Consider the following 15,962-nt stretch of genomic DNA (forward strand, 5'->3'; position numbering starts at 1 on the left):
AAGCCTGGTTGAGAAAAGGCACCCCGGCTCAGGCTGACGACCTTCCCTGCACGCCAGAGATTGTTGGAAGGGTCTGGAGGCGGTGAGTCAGAAGCAGAGGGGCTTCAGGGGTGGGGAGGTGCTTCCTGCTAAAGCCAGCCGCTGCCATGCTGGAGTCTCCAGCGGTCCCAAACAGAGCCGGACCGGGGGGAAGCCCAGTGTGGATCGAGGAGGGCTAGGAGGACTGGGGACCGGTGAGGATGTGCAGGGGCTGGGGGCCCTCACAGCTCGGCCGTGGACTGGGGGATGCGCTCAGGGATCTTGGTGAGCTTCAGGCTGGAGCACTCCACCAGGCTGGCCTCACAGCGGCACTTGTGGGGACAGACCACGTCGCTGTTGCACTCGCTGTTCAGCTGGTAATCCTCCGTGCCTATGGTGAGAGGGCAGGGGCGGGAGGCTGAGGGCCCCAGGGCAGGGTCTCCCTAGCCCCCTCAGCCTGCTGCCCCTGCCCACCAGCTGCCACCGCCCCAACCCCCTAGGTCCCCCGGACTCTCCTACCTGGAATGAAATACTGCTCTTTGGCTGGGGAGAGAAGCAGAAACACCATCAAGCTGGAATCTTCCAGGATGTGCAAGAGCCCAGGCCCCAGTCCCACTGCCCAGGTGCAGGCACCCCGGGAATAACACTGGGGTCCCAAATCAGGGCCCCAGAGCCCGCCTGCCCAGCCCCCATGTGGAGAAGGCTTTGCCACAGAGCACAGATGTTCCTTGGCCAGGCTGATGCTGGGGTGGTACCACCCCCAAATGAACCTCTCGGGGAGCGCCCAAACCATGGCAACGCTCATATGCAATGGTACAAGACGGGGATGGGGCAGAGAGGCACCCGGTTCCTGACCAGGACCCAGGCTCAGAAGCTGACTCACACTGTCCCCAGCCAGTTTCTGCTGCCCCAGAGCCTGGAGGAGGCAGCTCTCTCCCTGAGGAGAGCTCCCAGGCTTCTCGAGTGTGAAAAGCAGTAGCATGAAAGCAAACTGACCTGGGAGCAGAGGAACCTGGGTCCTTGTGCGGGAGTCCTCCCTCAGGGACCTTCAGCCAGCCCTCCCCTTCCCTGAGCCCCAGTAAAGTGAGGGGTGGGGCTGACCAACCGTTCAGATCCAAGTCTATAGTCTCGGAACTACCCCCTCTGAGAGGGTCTCCGGTGGCCAAGGACGCCCCTGTTGGAGCCATCCAGAAACCACCACCAGGTCCCTGAGCAGACTGAAGACAGGCAGGCAGGTGGACAGACAGACAGGTGGGCAAGCGGGCAGCTACCTGAGCACCGGAACTTCTTGCTCTTGATCTGCCCGATGCGCTTGTTGGCGAGGCGCCGGGGGCTGGCACAGCGGGCCCCGCTCGTCTCAATGGGGTTGGTGCGCAGGAAGTCTGCCAGCCCCTTGAGGTTACAGTCGCAGATGAAAGGGTTCTGTGCCAGGTGCCTGTCCAAAGGGGGCAGGGTGGGGATCAGAGACAGGGTTGCAAACTTGCACTGACCTCTGCCTGGACAGGGCCTCACTGCCTCCGGGTGGCTCCAAGCCCAGGGCTGGGCCCCGGGGGAGATGCACCACCTGGGGCCACCCCCCGGGCACACCCATCAGCTGGAGAAGTCTTGCCAGGGCATCGCAGCAGGGAAGGATCTCTGCAGGCTCTGGGTGTCCAGCTGTCCCTGCTACACACCCCACTTCAAGCCTCACTCTGTCCCCTGTCCATCTACCTACCTGTACCCACCCTGGGACATTTCACAGACACCAGTGGAGGCAAGAGTGACCTGGACACTGGCCAGATCACCCCATCATTCCATGGGTGAGGGGACACAGCGGGTACTTGAACCCAGGACTGTCAGTGCCCAGAAGCCTTTGATGCGGGTCGTCCCTTCCACGTGGCCTTGGACGACAGCAGCTTCTTTCCACAGCCTTTGTCAGGAAGGGGATGAGGCCAGGGGTGCGAGGCTGGTCCTGCAGCTGGGGTGACATGTGTCAAAGTGCCTGCTGCAGCCTCTCACTTACAGGAATCTCCGTTCCCACCCCAGGCCTTTGGGACTGCTTCCCCCTGACCATTTTACATGCTGTCTCTTGACACAGGGGAAAGTCAGAGGACATGCCCGGATAGCTACTTATTGGGAAGTCACTCTTACTCTCTTTCCAGGCTGCCTATATGACCAGCAGGGTAGGTGGGGGGAGGGGGCAGCTGATAGGTGATGCTGACTATAGCAATCTGGGTTCCTATAAGCAACCACAGGGCTGGTTTTCCTGTTTGTGGGCCCTCACCACCCCCAAAAGGCTCAGACCAGCCACATCTGAACCACCCCAGCAGCCAGCTTGCTGACCTGCATCTGGGCCATCACAGCACTGGGCATGTCCTGCTTTCTAAACTGAGACAGCCAGGGAAGAATATTCTAGCACCTGCTCAGGCTACTGTACCTGAGAGCCAATGCTTCTGCACGGAAGTACAGGGAGACAGAGCAGGGGCCAGCTCAGAGGCCCATCTAATGCCATCCACTTCAGGCCGTCCACTTCATGGCCTCAGCCCAGTGCCCTGATGGGCCAACAGGGCTCTGCAGGCAGAGACACAACTGCTGCCCAGGGTTTGCACCCAGCTCAGCTCAGACCTCGGCCACTCGCTCTCCTGTTCATCACCTCCTGGGCTCTGGATGAAGGTGGGATGCTTGGTTGGAGCCTTCTTGGCCCAGACGTCCCTGCCACTCCCCCTGGGCACTGTCCCCGCTTGCCTGCCTGAGTCCAGGCTCCTGTCAGCATCACCAGGTGGGCCGGGCCTTCTGCATCTAGTTGCACATTTGTCTCCCTATTCAAACTGTCAATTTGCAGAGAAGACGTGTTTGCTGACTCCCCATGGCAGAGTTCATTGCTGATGGAAAACGTATTAGGAGTCGGGGCTTGCTCTGGGACCCTCCCGACCACCCAGCCACATCTGCCTATGCCTCACTGCCCGGCCTCTGCCTGAACTAATGGCTTCCCTTTATCACAATCTTGGTAGAAAACTGCTTAAAATCAATCCAATTATGTTATTCAGGCACACGTTAAAATGTTCCAGGGGTGCGGCGTAGAATATATCCTTTTTAAGAACAGGTTATTTGTGTCAAAACCAATCTATAAAAACTTGAACCACCCACAGAGACAAGAGGCTTCAGTATTTGACACAAATTAGAGTTTTTAATAATTGCAAAGGGCAGGGAGCTGAGAAGGGAAATTGCTCAAGAAGAAGGAAAAAATACCAGCTTGGGAAAATATCATCATGTTAAAGGCACACCCAGAAATGTGCTGCATGTGTGGCCGTGAACATTTGTCACAGTAGAAGGTGGAAGGGAAGACTGTATTCTCAGCGTCTTCCTTGGAATATGCACTCAAGAAGTCACAACTAAAAATCTTGGGGGAGAGATGCTCAGCATCATTAATCAAGTTAAACCCACAATGAGCTACCACTCCACACCCGCTATGGTGGCCATAATCAAAAAGACGAATGATACCAGGTATTGGCAAGGATGCAGACAAAATGGAACCCTTATAATACACTGCTGGTAGGAACATAAAATGGGGCTTATAGCCACTTAGGAAAGCTGACAATTTAAAAAAAATTCTTTTTAACATTTATTTTATTTTTGAGAGACAGAGCATGAGCAGGGGAGGGGCAGAGAGAGGAGGAGACACAGAATCCGAAGCAGGCTCCAGGCTCTGAGCTGTCGGCACAGAGCCTAACGTGAGCCTCGAACCCACAAACTGTGAGATCGTGACCTGAGCCGAAGTTGGACGCTCAACTGACTGAGCCAGCCACGCGCCCAGAAAACTGACGATTTTTTAAAAGTTAAACACAGATTTCCTACGTGACCCAGAAATTCTAAGAGAAATTAAAACATTTGTCCACATAAAGATTTGCAAGCAAATATTCATAGCAGCCTTATTCATAACGATTCCAAAGTGGAAATCCAGATGTCCACCAACTAGAAAAGATAAACACAATGTGGTCTATCCATTCAATAGGAAATTACTTGGCAATAAATAAAAAGGAACAAAGTACTGATACATACTGCGACGTGGACGAACCTCAGACACACAATGCTGGGACACCTGGGTGGCTCAGTCAGTTGAGCATCCAACTTCAGCTCAGGTCACGATCTCATGGTTTGTGGGTTCGAGCCCCACATCGGGCTCTGTGCGGACAGCTCAGAGCCTGGAGCCTGCTTCGGATTCTGTGTCTTGCTCTCTCTCTGCCCCTCCCCTGCTCTGTCTCTGTCTCTGTCTCTCTCAATAATAAATAAACATTAAAAAAAAACAAAACCTCACAATGCTAAGTGAAAGAAGTCAGTCACAAGATGACACATCATGGTGATTCCATTTTTATGAAATGTTCAGAAAAAGCAAACTACAAAGACAGAAATTAGACGAGTGGCTGCCTGGGGATGAGCTGGCAATAGGGACTGACTGGAAAAGGGACACAAGAGATTTTGAGGGAGTGATGGAAATGTTCTAAAATTTGATTGTGGTGATAGCTGAATAATTGAAATATCCTAAAAATCACTGAATTGCACACTTGGAACAGGTGGGTTTTTTGGTATATAATTTATACCTCCTGAAAGTATTTTAAGTTTCATTTATTTATTTTGAGAAAGAGCATTAGCAGGGGCAGGGGAAGGGCAGAGAGAGGGAGAGAGACACAGAATCCCCAAGCAGGCTCTGCGACATCAGCACACGGCCTGATGTGGGGACTGGAACCCACAAACTGTGAGATCATGACCTGAGCTGAAATCAAGAGTTGGGCGTTTCACTGACTGAGCCACCCAGGCAAGCCTCATGAAAGCTGTTTAAAAAAAAAAAAAAAACCTTGAAAAATCTCTTGGGGCGAGGAAAACTGCAGCAAAATCAGTATTGAGACACAAGGCACTGAGCCACAGATCTCGGGGCCACGGACAAATCAGGCAGGATGTGGGGAGTTGATATCAGGCCGGACACACGATTCAGTAAAGGGGTTTAACCATCCAAACCTGTATTGAGAATACCTGATTATACCTCAGATTTGTATTTCGTTTATTCTTATTCCAAACTATATTTGAGTTGTTAATATACATTAGTTGTTTATGAAAGTCCATTTCTGTTTTACGGCCTTTAAATAATAAGGTCTATTCTTATGGAAAAAAGCACAATTGAGGGGAAAGTTAACTGCCTTCTCAGCGATGGTGAAAGAGATGCCTGAGACCAAATCCCTGCTCTACTAAGATGTTGTGTGACCTTGAGTGAGTCACATGACCTCCTGCCTCTGTTTCCTCATCAGTGAAGTCAGGGATGCTAGACCCTCCCGCCACAGGCCACTGTGAGTATTCAGTAAGAGAATACATGGAAAGAGCAGTGGCCTGGCATTCTGTGAGGGCTCGATAAACAGCAGTGACTGCTGTTTTCAGTGTCACCACTATTTCGATCTCACCTGTGGGAAGACTTCCTGTTCTAACATTCTGCTCCAGCTTTGTGCCCCACTACTGCCCTACGGGCAGTGGCCAAGATCTCAGGCATGCCGTCTGGCAGGCACTCTCTGAAATCCAGTCAGGGAAGTGGACACAGACAGAAACCATCCCCAGGGAGCGCGATCCATTTGATTTGTTCACTCTCTTTCCACCTTGAGAGGGTGACAGTTCCTTGCATGAGACCCTCAGTCCCGTTCCCCATCCTCAAGTCTTTCCTGTGCGGGGGTCCCCGACCTTGAAATCTCCTGAGTGCATGTCTCTCGGACATCCCGCCAGCTGCATAAAATAATCCACCTTGCCGATGTCTCCCTGTAACTTTGAATTTCACGTATTTGGCAAGATTTCCCCATAGTGTTCTATCCCCTTCTCCTTGGCTGTAAGAAAATTAATTAGCAGGTGTGGGCTGCAGGTGGGCACATGGGCTTTAACAAGTTTGTCTTTGCGGCTAATGTCCCTGCTGATGAGCGTGGTTCCCGGGGAGTAAGAGCTGTGCTTTTTCTTTGACCTGTGTCAACGTATGCTGGTGCTCCGTGCACGTATCATCTGATGGAGACCACTGTCCAGCGGATAAATAATGGCAGGATGACAGTGACAACAAGGGCCATGGCGATAGTAACAGTAAATGTCCATTAAGCAGCCAGCTCTGGACCCACAGGTCGGCTCATCAAGTCACACCGCAGGTAAGGATTCCTTTTTCAAGCATAACCACAACACCATTATCAAATGAAGAAGGAGTGTTAGAAATCCAGTATCACCATTTTAGGATCCCTAATGAACGAATGGGTCCAGGCACTGAAATGAGCGGCTGTGTTTATTACACAAAGAGAGCTGACCAGATATCACAGGACTCCCAATGGAAGTACACAGTTCTGTGGAGTCATCCTGCCTAAAGAAGAAAAAAAAAATCCGAACCTGACCAAGCTCCTGGATAGAATTTTCTATCTGCAGGACACAGGACAGAGGGGAATGTGAAGCTACATCACAGGGAATGTAATCTCCCAGCAACGTGCAGACCATGGGGAGCTCTGTGGATGCAATAACACAATGCCTTCGACTAACATAGCACAAGGAACAAGGCCACGGAGAGGACACCTAGAGGCTAAAAACAACTTAGTGATACATCAGCCAGTATCAGCCAGTTGTACTTATCTAGGCCTTATTTAGCTCCGGATTCAGACAACTTATTTTAAAAACTGTATGATATGTATGAGATGCTTAATTTAAACACTAATTCGATATCTGATGATATCAAAGAAGTGTTAAATTTTTAGATATAATAACAGTGTTGTGGTTGCGTTTTCAAAGAATCTTTGCCTTTTATACATATGTATGAAGTCTGTATAGATGATGAGTGATGCTGGGGTTTACTTCCAGATAGTCTGGGAGGTAGGAAGAGGGGATATTATGAAACAAGACTGGCCACGAGTTAGAGCTGGGCGATGAATTCTAGGAGGCTCACTATTCTGCTTTGAATATGTTTATAATTTCCTTCAGTAAAAGATTAAAATAAATGCCTAGGGTTGTTCCTCTCTAATTTTTAATTTATAGCCATCAGTGCTATTACCATATTTCATCTGGTTTAAGATATTATCAGTTGCAAGATGCTCTGTTATTTTATGTATTAGCAGAAAAGAACAAAATCCTGCCAATTAGGGGCACCTGGGTGGCTCAGTCGGTTAAGCGTCTGACTTCAGCTCGGGTCATGATCTCACAGTTTGTGAGTTCGAGCCCTGCATCAGGCTCTGTGCTAACAGCTCAGAGTCTGGAGCCTGCTTCGGATTCTGTGTCTCCTCCTCTCTCTGCCCCTCCCATACTCATGCTCTGTCTCTCTCTGTCTTTCAATAATGAATGAACGTTAAAAAAAAAATTCTGTCAATTAAATGACATGCCATTGATTGTAATATTCATCCCAGCTTAGAGCTGTTAAGGTAGAAACAACGGATGTCTTAGAATTGATATTATTATTATTATTATTAATTACAGCCAGCATTTAAGGAGCATTTACAATGAACTAAGTTCTGTACAAACATCCCCTTTTATCTCATAACAACCCCTGAAGAAAATAGTATCCTCATTTTATGAATGAGTGAGCTGAAGCCCAGAGAAGCTAAATTAAGTTGCCTAGAGTCACACAGCTAATAAGAGGCATAACTGGGATTTGGACCCAGGACTATCCAATCCCAAATCTGTGCTCTTTCCTCTGTGAGAGGCCATCCTGGTGAGCAAAAGGCACAGGGCAAGACAGCTGCCTGTCCCGGGGGGGCTGTCACCTCCCCCTAAGTCTTCCTGCAGGTGCAGGGACCGAGGGGAGGAGGGCAAGAGGGCACTCACAGGGTCTGGATGGCCCGCAGGGAGGTGAAGGTGCCCTTGGCGAGACTCTGGATCTTGTTGTCATACAGGGAGAGGAGCGAGAGGTTCTGCAGATCCTGGAAGGCATCGGGCCGGACACAGTTGATCTTGTTGGCGTTCAAGAGCCTGTGGGCAGACCAGGGCCAGCTGGTGAGGGGAGAGGCGCGGATCCAGCTGCATCAACACGCCCTGGGCACCTCCCGGCACGAAGCATGCATTGTCTCGGGGAGAAGAGCACAGGAGCAGGTGCAGGGGGTCTGGCCCTCTGCATGTCCACTCCCTACAGGAAGCCGAGAAGTCCGACTGCCCTCTCTAAGCGAGGGATCATCCTGTTCCACTGCTCCTCTCCCTTTCAAGCAACTGCTACAAGTGCTCATGGGGTTCTTGGGAAGCAAAGAGCACAGTGGTCAGGCCTCCTCCCAAAGACATTTTGGGGGCTCCCCTCCTTTCCAGAGTCTGCTGGGTTTCCAAGTATCTGAGATGGAGCATTTAGGTTCCGTGCCTCTCAGATTCTGGGAGAGAACCCTTGCCTGAACTCTCATGGTTGAAGGAGGCTGAGCTGGGTCTGGATGTCCCCTTGCATGAGTCAAGTCTGTCCCCAGCCATGCTGACCTCCTTAGGAACACAGGCTGCATCGCGGGAGCCTCTCAGCTCAGGCGTCCTGTGATCAGCTCTGAACCTGACCCCCCCTCCCTCTCTGGCCTTGCCAGAGTCCCAGAGTCCCCCGTGGCACCCCCAGCTCTGCCATCGTCCAAGCTCCTTGCCCCAACGAGTCCCACACCCCAAAGAGGCTGACAAGGCTAGTCTGAGAAGCCAGAGGAATACTAGCCCCCTCCCTGGGCGCCACCCAAGGACACCTGCAGATGGGTCCTTACAGGAGCTGTAGGGTGTACAGGCCTCCAAACACACCCCGGGGGAGGTCTGTGATCTTGTTCCCATACAGGACCCTGGAGACAAAAGGCAGCAGAAAGAGAGAGAGTAAGAGGACAGCCCACCAGGAGGGACAGGGCTCTGCCAGTCACACCCACACAACGGCACCACTGCTAAGCCATTCACAGGGCACAGCGTGGTGGTGTCAGTTTGTTGTAACAAGTTGCCAGCAGGTGGCAGTAAGGTGTGTTCCTAAAGGGTTCCCCATTTGTAGTTTGCAAAAGGTACCCTATGGGCTAGAGGCAGCAGTGATCCCCCGCTACTGTAGGAGCAGCCCCCCAATAACCCGCTCTCTGCCTCACACATGGAACCCCCAGAAGCCTGCAAAGGGGCCCTCTGGGGAACTTCATGGGAAATTAACCCGGCCCTGGATCTAAAAGGTTCAAGGAGGAGAAAATCCCATGAGCAGGATAATTAACATATTTTCAGAGGATTATAGGAAAAAGAACAGGAAGGCCAAACGGCACGTGTGGAATGAGCTCTGACGTCAAGCAACAGAAAACACCCCAGAAAGAAAGAGATCAGTTTAGCCGAGCTGAGATCTGGGCGGTGGGGTACGAGTGGGTGTCAAACCTGAGTTCTCTGCGTTGAGCAGGAATTCTGGTGTATGATACAAAAAAAAGCAAAGGTTCAAAAAAGCCATGCAGGCAAGAATGGGTTGGGGTAGAGGATGAAGTACCAACGGGGCTTGGGAACTTGCCCAATATCACAAGCAGCCCCCATAAGCCACCCCTGTAAACAGTTCAGGCTGAGTAAAAACAGTATATGTGGTCTCTTCATACACAGCTTCAAGATCCTTCCTGAAGGATGGATCAGGCATAAGCAAAGGCCCTACGGTGGGGTCCAGGTTGCCCCTCCCCCTGGGGGGGGGGTTCAGTGTGGCTCAGGGGAAACAAATGGAATAATAGCTTGGATTTTACCCAGCCAGCACCAGGAAGCCTCTGAGACATGATCAGATTTGCATTTGGAAAGATCCCTCAATATGCTCGGTGGAGAACAGAGTGGAGGGGACAGGGGCTGAAGCAGGGAGACAAGGTCAGAGTCTGCCAAGATGGATGCTATCAGTGAGGTCCGTTAACACGACATCAGCACAAAAGTTCCCAGATGGTGGGGAGATGGCTTTGACCAGGTACCCACAAGCAACAGGAACCTACTTAAATGTTATTGCATTTTGGCAGGTCACCTCCAGATTCTGATCTCCTCAGCCAATGATAGAGACTCATCACCAGGCCGTCAGGTACAGCCGTGTAGGTTGTATACTGCACAACTTACAGGGTGCCATTCACAAACAGTCCCACCCACTAGCTCAGACTCTACTCCAAGAGAATAAGGCTCACAGAGAGGCACTGAGCTGGCAGCCTCACGCACTCCCCAAGGGGGAGTTCCATCCTATCTCACTTCTCAGGCCCCTAATCTATACAAGGCATGTGTCCATTGCTGCCAAGGACAAGCAGAAACACTAACTCTTAAGAGTAACAAAAGGCCCCTACCAATGGGGAACTCGCCCAGCTACAGTGCACTCTCTGCATAGACCTCCGACAGCAAGAGACTTGGTGAACTTGGGGTACAAGCAAGGGCACCGGGAAAAGGAGAGATGACGTAACATTTTTGAAGCTGCATGACATTTTGTAGATTGATGGACCCCCCCCCCCCCACCTTCACCCCCCCCATCCCTCCTTCCCCCCACACACAATAAACCCTCCAGGGAAGGAAAATGGACAGAAGTGGAGGAAAACGCTTTTTTCACATCACCCACCGCAACCTGGGATCAGAGCACATTTGGGAGGAAAGATACAAGGTGTGACAGTTGTCACAACTGGAGCTGAGAGTGGCTGCCCTTACATGTGAGCTGGGGAAGTTTAGGAGCATAGAGTGCTGGGCCTCTGTGGGGAGGGGGGGGCCAACAGGAAGCCTGGGCCAAATCAGAAGACTGTAGCAAAGGATGCTGGGAAAATCCCCTTCATGGCAGGAAGAGCATCAGAGTTGCCAGGGGCAACAGCTCTGCCTGGCTTTTCCAGGCACTCAGCCCTGGATTCCCTCCACCCCTTCCCAGTTGCAGAGTGTCCACCAGAGAGGAAGGGGGAGCTGGGCACAGCATCCCCTTCCAGGGCCCATCAGAGTGGCCACAGCACAGGGGCGGGGGGCTCCCTGGACCCTGGCAGACTTGCACTGCTACTCACAGAGAGTTCAGGGAGCGGAGGCCCTGGAAGGCATCGGGAGCGATCTCTGCAATCTGGTTGTTGCTCAGGTCTCTGCAAAGTGCGCAGGAGGGAAGATGGCTGAATCCCGCGGTGGCCACCAAGCCCCTCCTCCCGCTTGGCCCCTCCTCCCAGATGCCATGGGAGGGCAGACATTTCTTTGACATTAGGAAAATGAGGGGCCAGTTCTCCCATCCACCTGAAATGCCCCGGCCACTATTTCCCCGTGCCGTGAGAGAGTCATGCTCAGGCCAGGAAGTCCAGCCTTGGTCTCCTTTCTTGATAAAGCTTTACCCTGCATCCCAGTTTCCCCTACACCGCCTCTCATGTCCTAGTAGTGCCCCTGCTGAAATAGGAGGGTGACAGTCAGCTCTGGTCATGTGCCAGACTCAGGCTCAACACCCCATTTAGGCCTCATGATAACCCTATGACGGGGTCACAGCACCACCATCCACATGTCACAGATGACCTGGGCAGGTAGAGTCAAGACCTGCCCCGTGTCTGTGGCTGCCTGCTCCAGGCTTTTCCTCCTGCCCCAAGCTGACCCCCAGGAAGCAGCGCGAGGTGCTCACATCCTCCGCAGTTTTCTGTAGGGAGAGAAGGCTCCGGGAGGGATGGACTTGATCCCATTGAGCTCCAGGCGGCTGCAGAGAGAGAACACAGAGGAAGCCCAGGGTCAGGTTACCCCAGTCCTGACTGTTGCCTGCTGGGATCACCTGCCCAAACAGGGCCCTTTGCCCCTGTTCCCATCCTCCGTCTGGAGTAGATGGGCTGGCACAAACAGGGGAAAGGTACACTGCTGTATTGGAGCCCATTATCTCAGGCTTTGGTGGCTGCAAGGGGCCCATAAATCAGGCTAATACTAAGAAACCGACTGCAGTGGACTCAGCTGGGCTGGACAATGGACCACAGAGAGTCACCCCTTCCCCAGCCCTCTAGAGCTGTCCAGCTTTGGGCAAAGGGCTCAGCCCAGCTGAGGCTAACTGTATCTCCTCCATTTGTACAGAGGGGCCTCAGGCAAGCCCTGCAGTAGAGCCCTGCTCCCTCTCCTCCCTGGACCGCCAGAGCCGGGCCGGCCCGAGCACCTGTGCCCCAGCACCCTCCCTGCCCTGTACTCACATCTCTGTCATGCTCTCAGGCAGGTTGGCGGGGATGGCGGTGAGGCCTTTGCCACGACAGTCCACAATGCCATTGCTGCAGGTACACATGGCCGGGCAGGAGCCGGAGGACAGGGTGCAGGAAGGCACTCGGCCCGCTTCTCCTTGGCCTGAGGGAGCAGTGGGCTGTGATCTGGGGGTGTCCCATGTCAACACCTCCCACCCCAGATACAGCATTATTATACAGAGCACATGTGTCTTTCTGACTGAGGATGAACCGGAGGAGATCACCAGGGACTACCATGTGACTCTGTGGGTGCCTGGCACATGGCAGGTACTTGCTAGATGTTTGCTGAACTTGAATCTGGATCTAACCGCGCTGCATGAGAGTGTGATTCACGCGCTAGGAAATCCTGGCCTAAATTCCGAAGCTCCAGGTTCTAGTCCACGTCACTCAACACTTTGAGTCTCCTCATTGGTCACCAGAGAATGACAAGGACTATGTCCATGGGGCACTCGCTCTGTGCCACATGCAACGATGTTAACACGCGTGGTAACTCATTTAATGCTACTGCTGAACCCATGAGGAGTGCGATGTTATTGTGGCCATTTTACAGGTGGGAAAACTGAGCCCTTGATAGGTATTAGTTTGTGGAAAATCACACAGCTGATAGGTGGTAAAACCAGGATAAAGCCTACTGACTGGTATAAATTTTCTAAATTGAAGTACGACATTTAAAGTGCATCATCTTAAGTGGAGATCCGGCTGAATTTCTACTTATGGATACACCCACAGAGCCGTCCCCAGACATAGAACATTTCTGTCATCTAAGAAGGGTTCCCCATGCCCCTTGTCCAAGTTACCACTATTCTGAGACCTGTCTCCAAAGATCTGTTCTGCTTATTTGTGGACTTGACATAAATGAAATCAGAGAGCAGGTCCTCTTTGTGTCCGGCTTCTTTCACTCAATATAAAATCTGTGAGATTTGCCCATGTGGTTGTGCGTATCCATGGTTTGTTCCTTGTCACTGCTGAGCAGTATTCTATTACATGGATATATCATAATTAGTTAATCCATTCTCTTGCTGGTGGACATTTGGGTTGTCTCCAACTCTGGGCTATTATGAAAAGAAGCTGTCTTGAATATTCTTGGACATGATGTTTTTGTGATGGGTGAGAACAGGAGATAAGGGATGGGGCAGGAGGGGGAGATGGGTGGGGGCAGGAGGTGATGGATGGGAATAGGAGATAATGGGTAAGGACCGGAGATGTGAGTGGTCCAGGCAGTGGTGGATAAGGACAGTAGGTGATGAGTAGAAAAAGGAAGTGATGAGCAAAGAGAGGTCATGGGTGGGCCAGATGTTAGTGCATGGTGACAGGAGGTAATAGGAGGGAATGAGATGTGGGGGTAACGGGAGGCAGGTGATGGGCAGTCAAAGGCCTGCACCCACCTGAGCAGCTGAACTCACTCTTCTGGACCTCGGCTACATTGAGGCCACGCAGGCTGGCGGGGCCTGAGCACTGGGTGAAGAGCCCGATGGTTGGCCGCTGCCTTAGCCACTGGGAGAGCCAGGCCAGGTGGCAGTCACAGAACAGGTGGTTGGAGTGCAGGCGGCTACAGGGAGACAGGGCAGCTCACAACCCACCTCCCTGGGCCCCCAGCCCCCAGCCGAACAGCAGGAACACCGATGGGGATTACCTGCAGCGGGGGGACACCTCCTCTGGCTGCTGCCCCTCCCCGCCCCCCAGCTCTCTCAGGGGCAGCCGCTGGCTGCAGTGTGACCAGCCAACAATTCATCTCACTGAGCTCACACAGACCCACTGCCCAGAATCGCATACCTCATTCTCAAACACAAAAACAAAGCACTTGTTCTCCAAGTTGAAACCAAATATAAGACATTCAACATCCTTCCATTTTAGCTCACTTCCCTCCCAGCCTGGGATGGCTCTGACACTCCCAGCCTGGGATGACCACTGAGAATGCAGAGAAGGAGCCCTTTCTCCTGCCTGTGGAAGCCTTTGCCCCCTTCCCCACCACCCGGGGCCCCAGCCTGTGCTCGCCCGCCGGGCTCTAGGCTGCCCCCGAGCTGACTCACAAGGTCCGCAGCTTGGGCATGTGGTTGAAGCTGGACACGGGGATGGTGGTGATGTTGTTGTTGTTCAGGGTCCTGACCAGGGGAAAGCAGAGTCAGTCGGCATCTATGCAGCAGGAAGTTATGTGCGAAGGAGGGACAGGACTGCTCTCTGACAAGCACACAGACTCTCACACCCAGATCCACGGGCTGGACCCCGGAGGCTTCGCCCGCCGAAGAGCTCGTGACACGGAGCCACCCTCAGGGATAGCCCAGAGTGGGCCAGAGGCTAACAGGCAGCAGCCACGGACTCCAGGGAGAGGGAAAAGCTGCCCACAGGCTTAAGCCAGTTTGAAACCCCCAGGGTGGGGTTTCATAGAGGGAGACAGGGAGTCATTCCTGCTTCATGTGTCAGAAAGTCCTGGGAGACACAGACACTTCCCTGGGCTCCATGTGAGCAGGGTAAGCCTGGGTCACCCGCCACAGGTACGATGCTGTGAGCATGTGCCCCACCCCCATCCTGGGTGGCGGGTCTAGGGCAGCAGAGAGCATGGCCTCTGCCCTGGGCCTAGCACTGCCCCCCCGGGGTGTCCCGGGACACCTCCTGTGCTGCTCCTGGCCCAGCTCCAGCTGCCTGGGCCTCCGCTCCCGCGTTAGCAAGGCTCTGCGGCCTCTGCTGCCCTTCCCACGTTCTACTTACAGCACCTCCAGCCCCCGCAGAGCCCGGAAGGCCCCTTCCTCGATGCAGCTAATCTGGTTCTTGTCCAGCTGTCTGTGGAGCAAAGGAAAGTTGTACCGGAATGCATGTTGCCTAGAGCAGGGGTGTCTGTCCATGTGTTTTGATCAAACACTCATTAGTTAAACAAAAAAACAAAAAAAAGAGAGGCCTGGCCCCACTCATTCAGTACACGTGCGTTCATCCAAATAGCAACTACAGTAAAACCTTGGATTGCGAGTAACTTGTTTTGCGAGTGTTCCGCAAGACGAGCAAACATTTCTGGTCAATTGTGATTTGGCAAACGAGCGATGTCTTGCAATACAAGCAGTACGTGACGGCTAACGCCATGTGATCGCAGCTGACCGACAGTTCTTGAAATTCGCTCTGATGTCCAAGCGCTTTGGATTACAAGCACGTTTCCCGAATGCATTTGTCACAAACCCAGGTTTTACCGTACTTATAAAAGTTTCAATTCTTTCTGATTCAGTTAAAACAACACATCTACATAAAAGTTGTATTGTATTCCTTCACCTAAGTCGGCATAGGCTCTGGGGGAGCAGGCGTCTGTGCCCCCGCCGTGGAGACCACCTAGAGGGTGCTGGCAGCTAGAAAATGAGACAGCCTCTCCCTGGAGCAACGGCAGCCAGCGCTGGCAAACAGATTTCACCCTGAGTGCCAAGCGAGGCCGACTAGCCGTGGCCACCTGGAATGCTGCCTTTGGAATAAACCGGAGCTGTGACTTGGGTCCCCTGGGAAAGAATGCCATGCTCCGCTGTCTACTACAAACATGGGGTCAGGAAGCAAGACACAGGCCGGGCACCGAGCTCAGGGAGGTGGGACGCCTGGACCAGAACAAATTTGAGTAGTAGGAATAAACCGTCACATTTATTTGTTTTTAAGCTTTTCTTTTTTTTTTTTTTTCTTCAGTGTATTTATTTATTTTGTGAGAGAGTTCAAGCAGGAGAGGGGCAGAGAGAGGGGGACAGAGACAGAATCCCAAGCAGGATCTGCACGGTCAGCAAAGAGCCCAACGTGGGGCTTGAACCCACAAACCGTGAGATCATGACCTGCGCCGAAATCAAGAGTTGGACATTGAACCGACTGAGCCACCCA

The 15,962-nt window shown here is 52.5% G+C and overlaps 1 protein-coding gene across 1 annotated transcript in view; it reads right to left on the bottom strand.

Moving 5' to 3' along the window:
• Positions 1 to 15,962, bottom strand: part of SLIT1 (slit guidance ligand 1) — a 142,883-nt gene that overhangs the window by 37,427 nt on the left and 89,494 nt on the right. The window contains exons 4-14 of the mRNA XM_042907799.1: positions 14,832 to 14,903; positions 14,156 to 14,227; positions 13,511 to 13,674; positions 12,081 to 12,228; positions 11,534 to 11,605; positions 10,944 to 11,015; positions 8,709 to 8,780; positions 7,816 to 7,959; positions 1,290 to 1,453; positions 538 to 561; positions 265 to 409 (exon numbers count right to left, since the gene is read on the bottom strand). Coding sequence (XP_042763733.1) covers positions 265 to 409; positions 538 to 561; positions 1,290 to 1,453; positions 7,816 to 7,959; positions 8,709 to 8,780; positions 10,944 to 11,015; positions 11,534 to 11,605; positions 12,081 to 12,228; positions 13,511 to 13,674; positions 14,156 to 14,227; positions 14,832 to 14,903 — 1,149 coding nt within the window. The remainder of the gene's footprint in view (positions 1 to 264; positions 410 to 537; positions 562 to 1,289; positions 1,454 to 7,815; positions 7,960 to 8,708; positions 8,781 to 10,943; positions 11,016 to 11,533; positions 11,606 to 12,080; positions 12,229 to 13,510; positions 13,675 to 14,155; positions 14,228 to 14,831; positions 14,904 to 15,962) is intronic.

Source organism: Panthera leo, chromosome D2, assembly GCF_018350215.1.
Source record: "Panthera leo isolate Ple1 chromosome D2, P.leo_Ple1_pat1.1, whole genome shotgun sequence".
Taxonomy (NCBI): Eukaryota; Metazoa; Chordata; class Mammalia; order Carnivora; family Felidae; genus Panthera; species Panthera leo.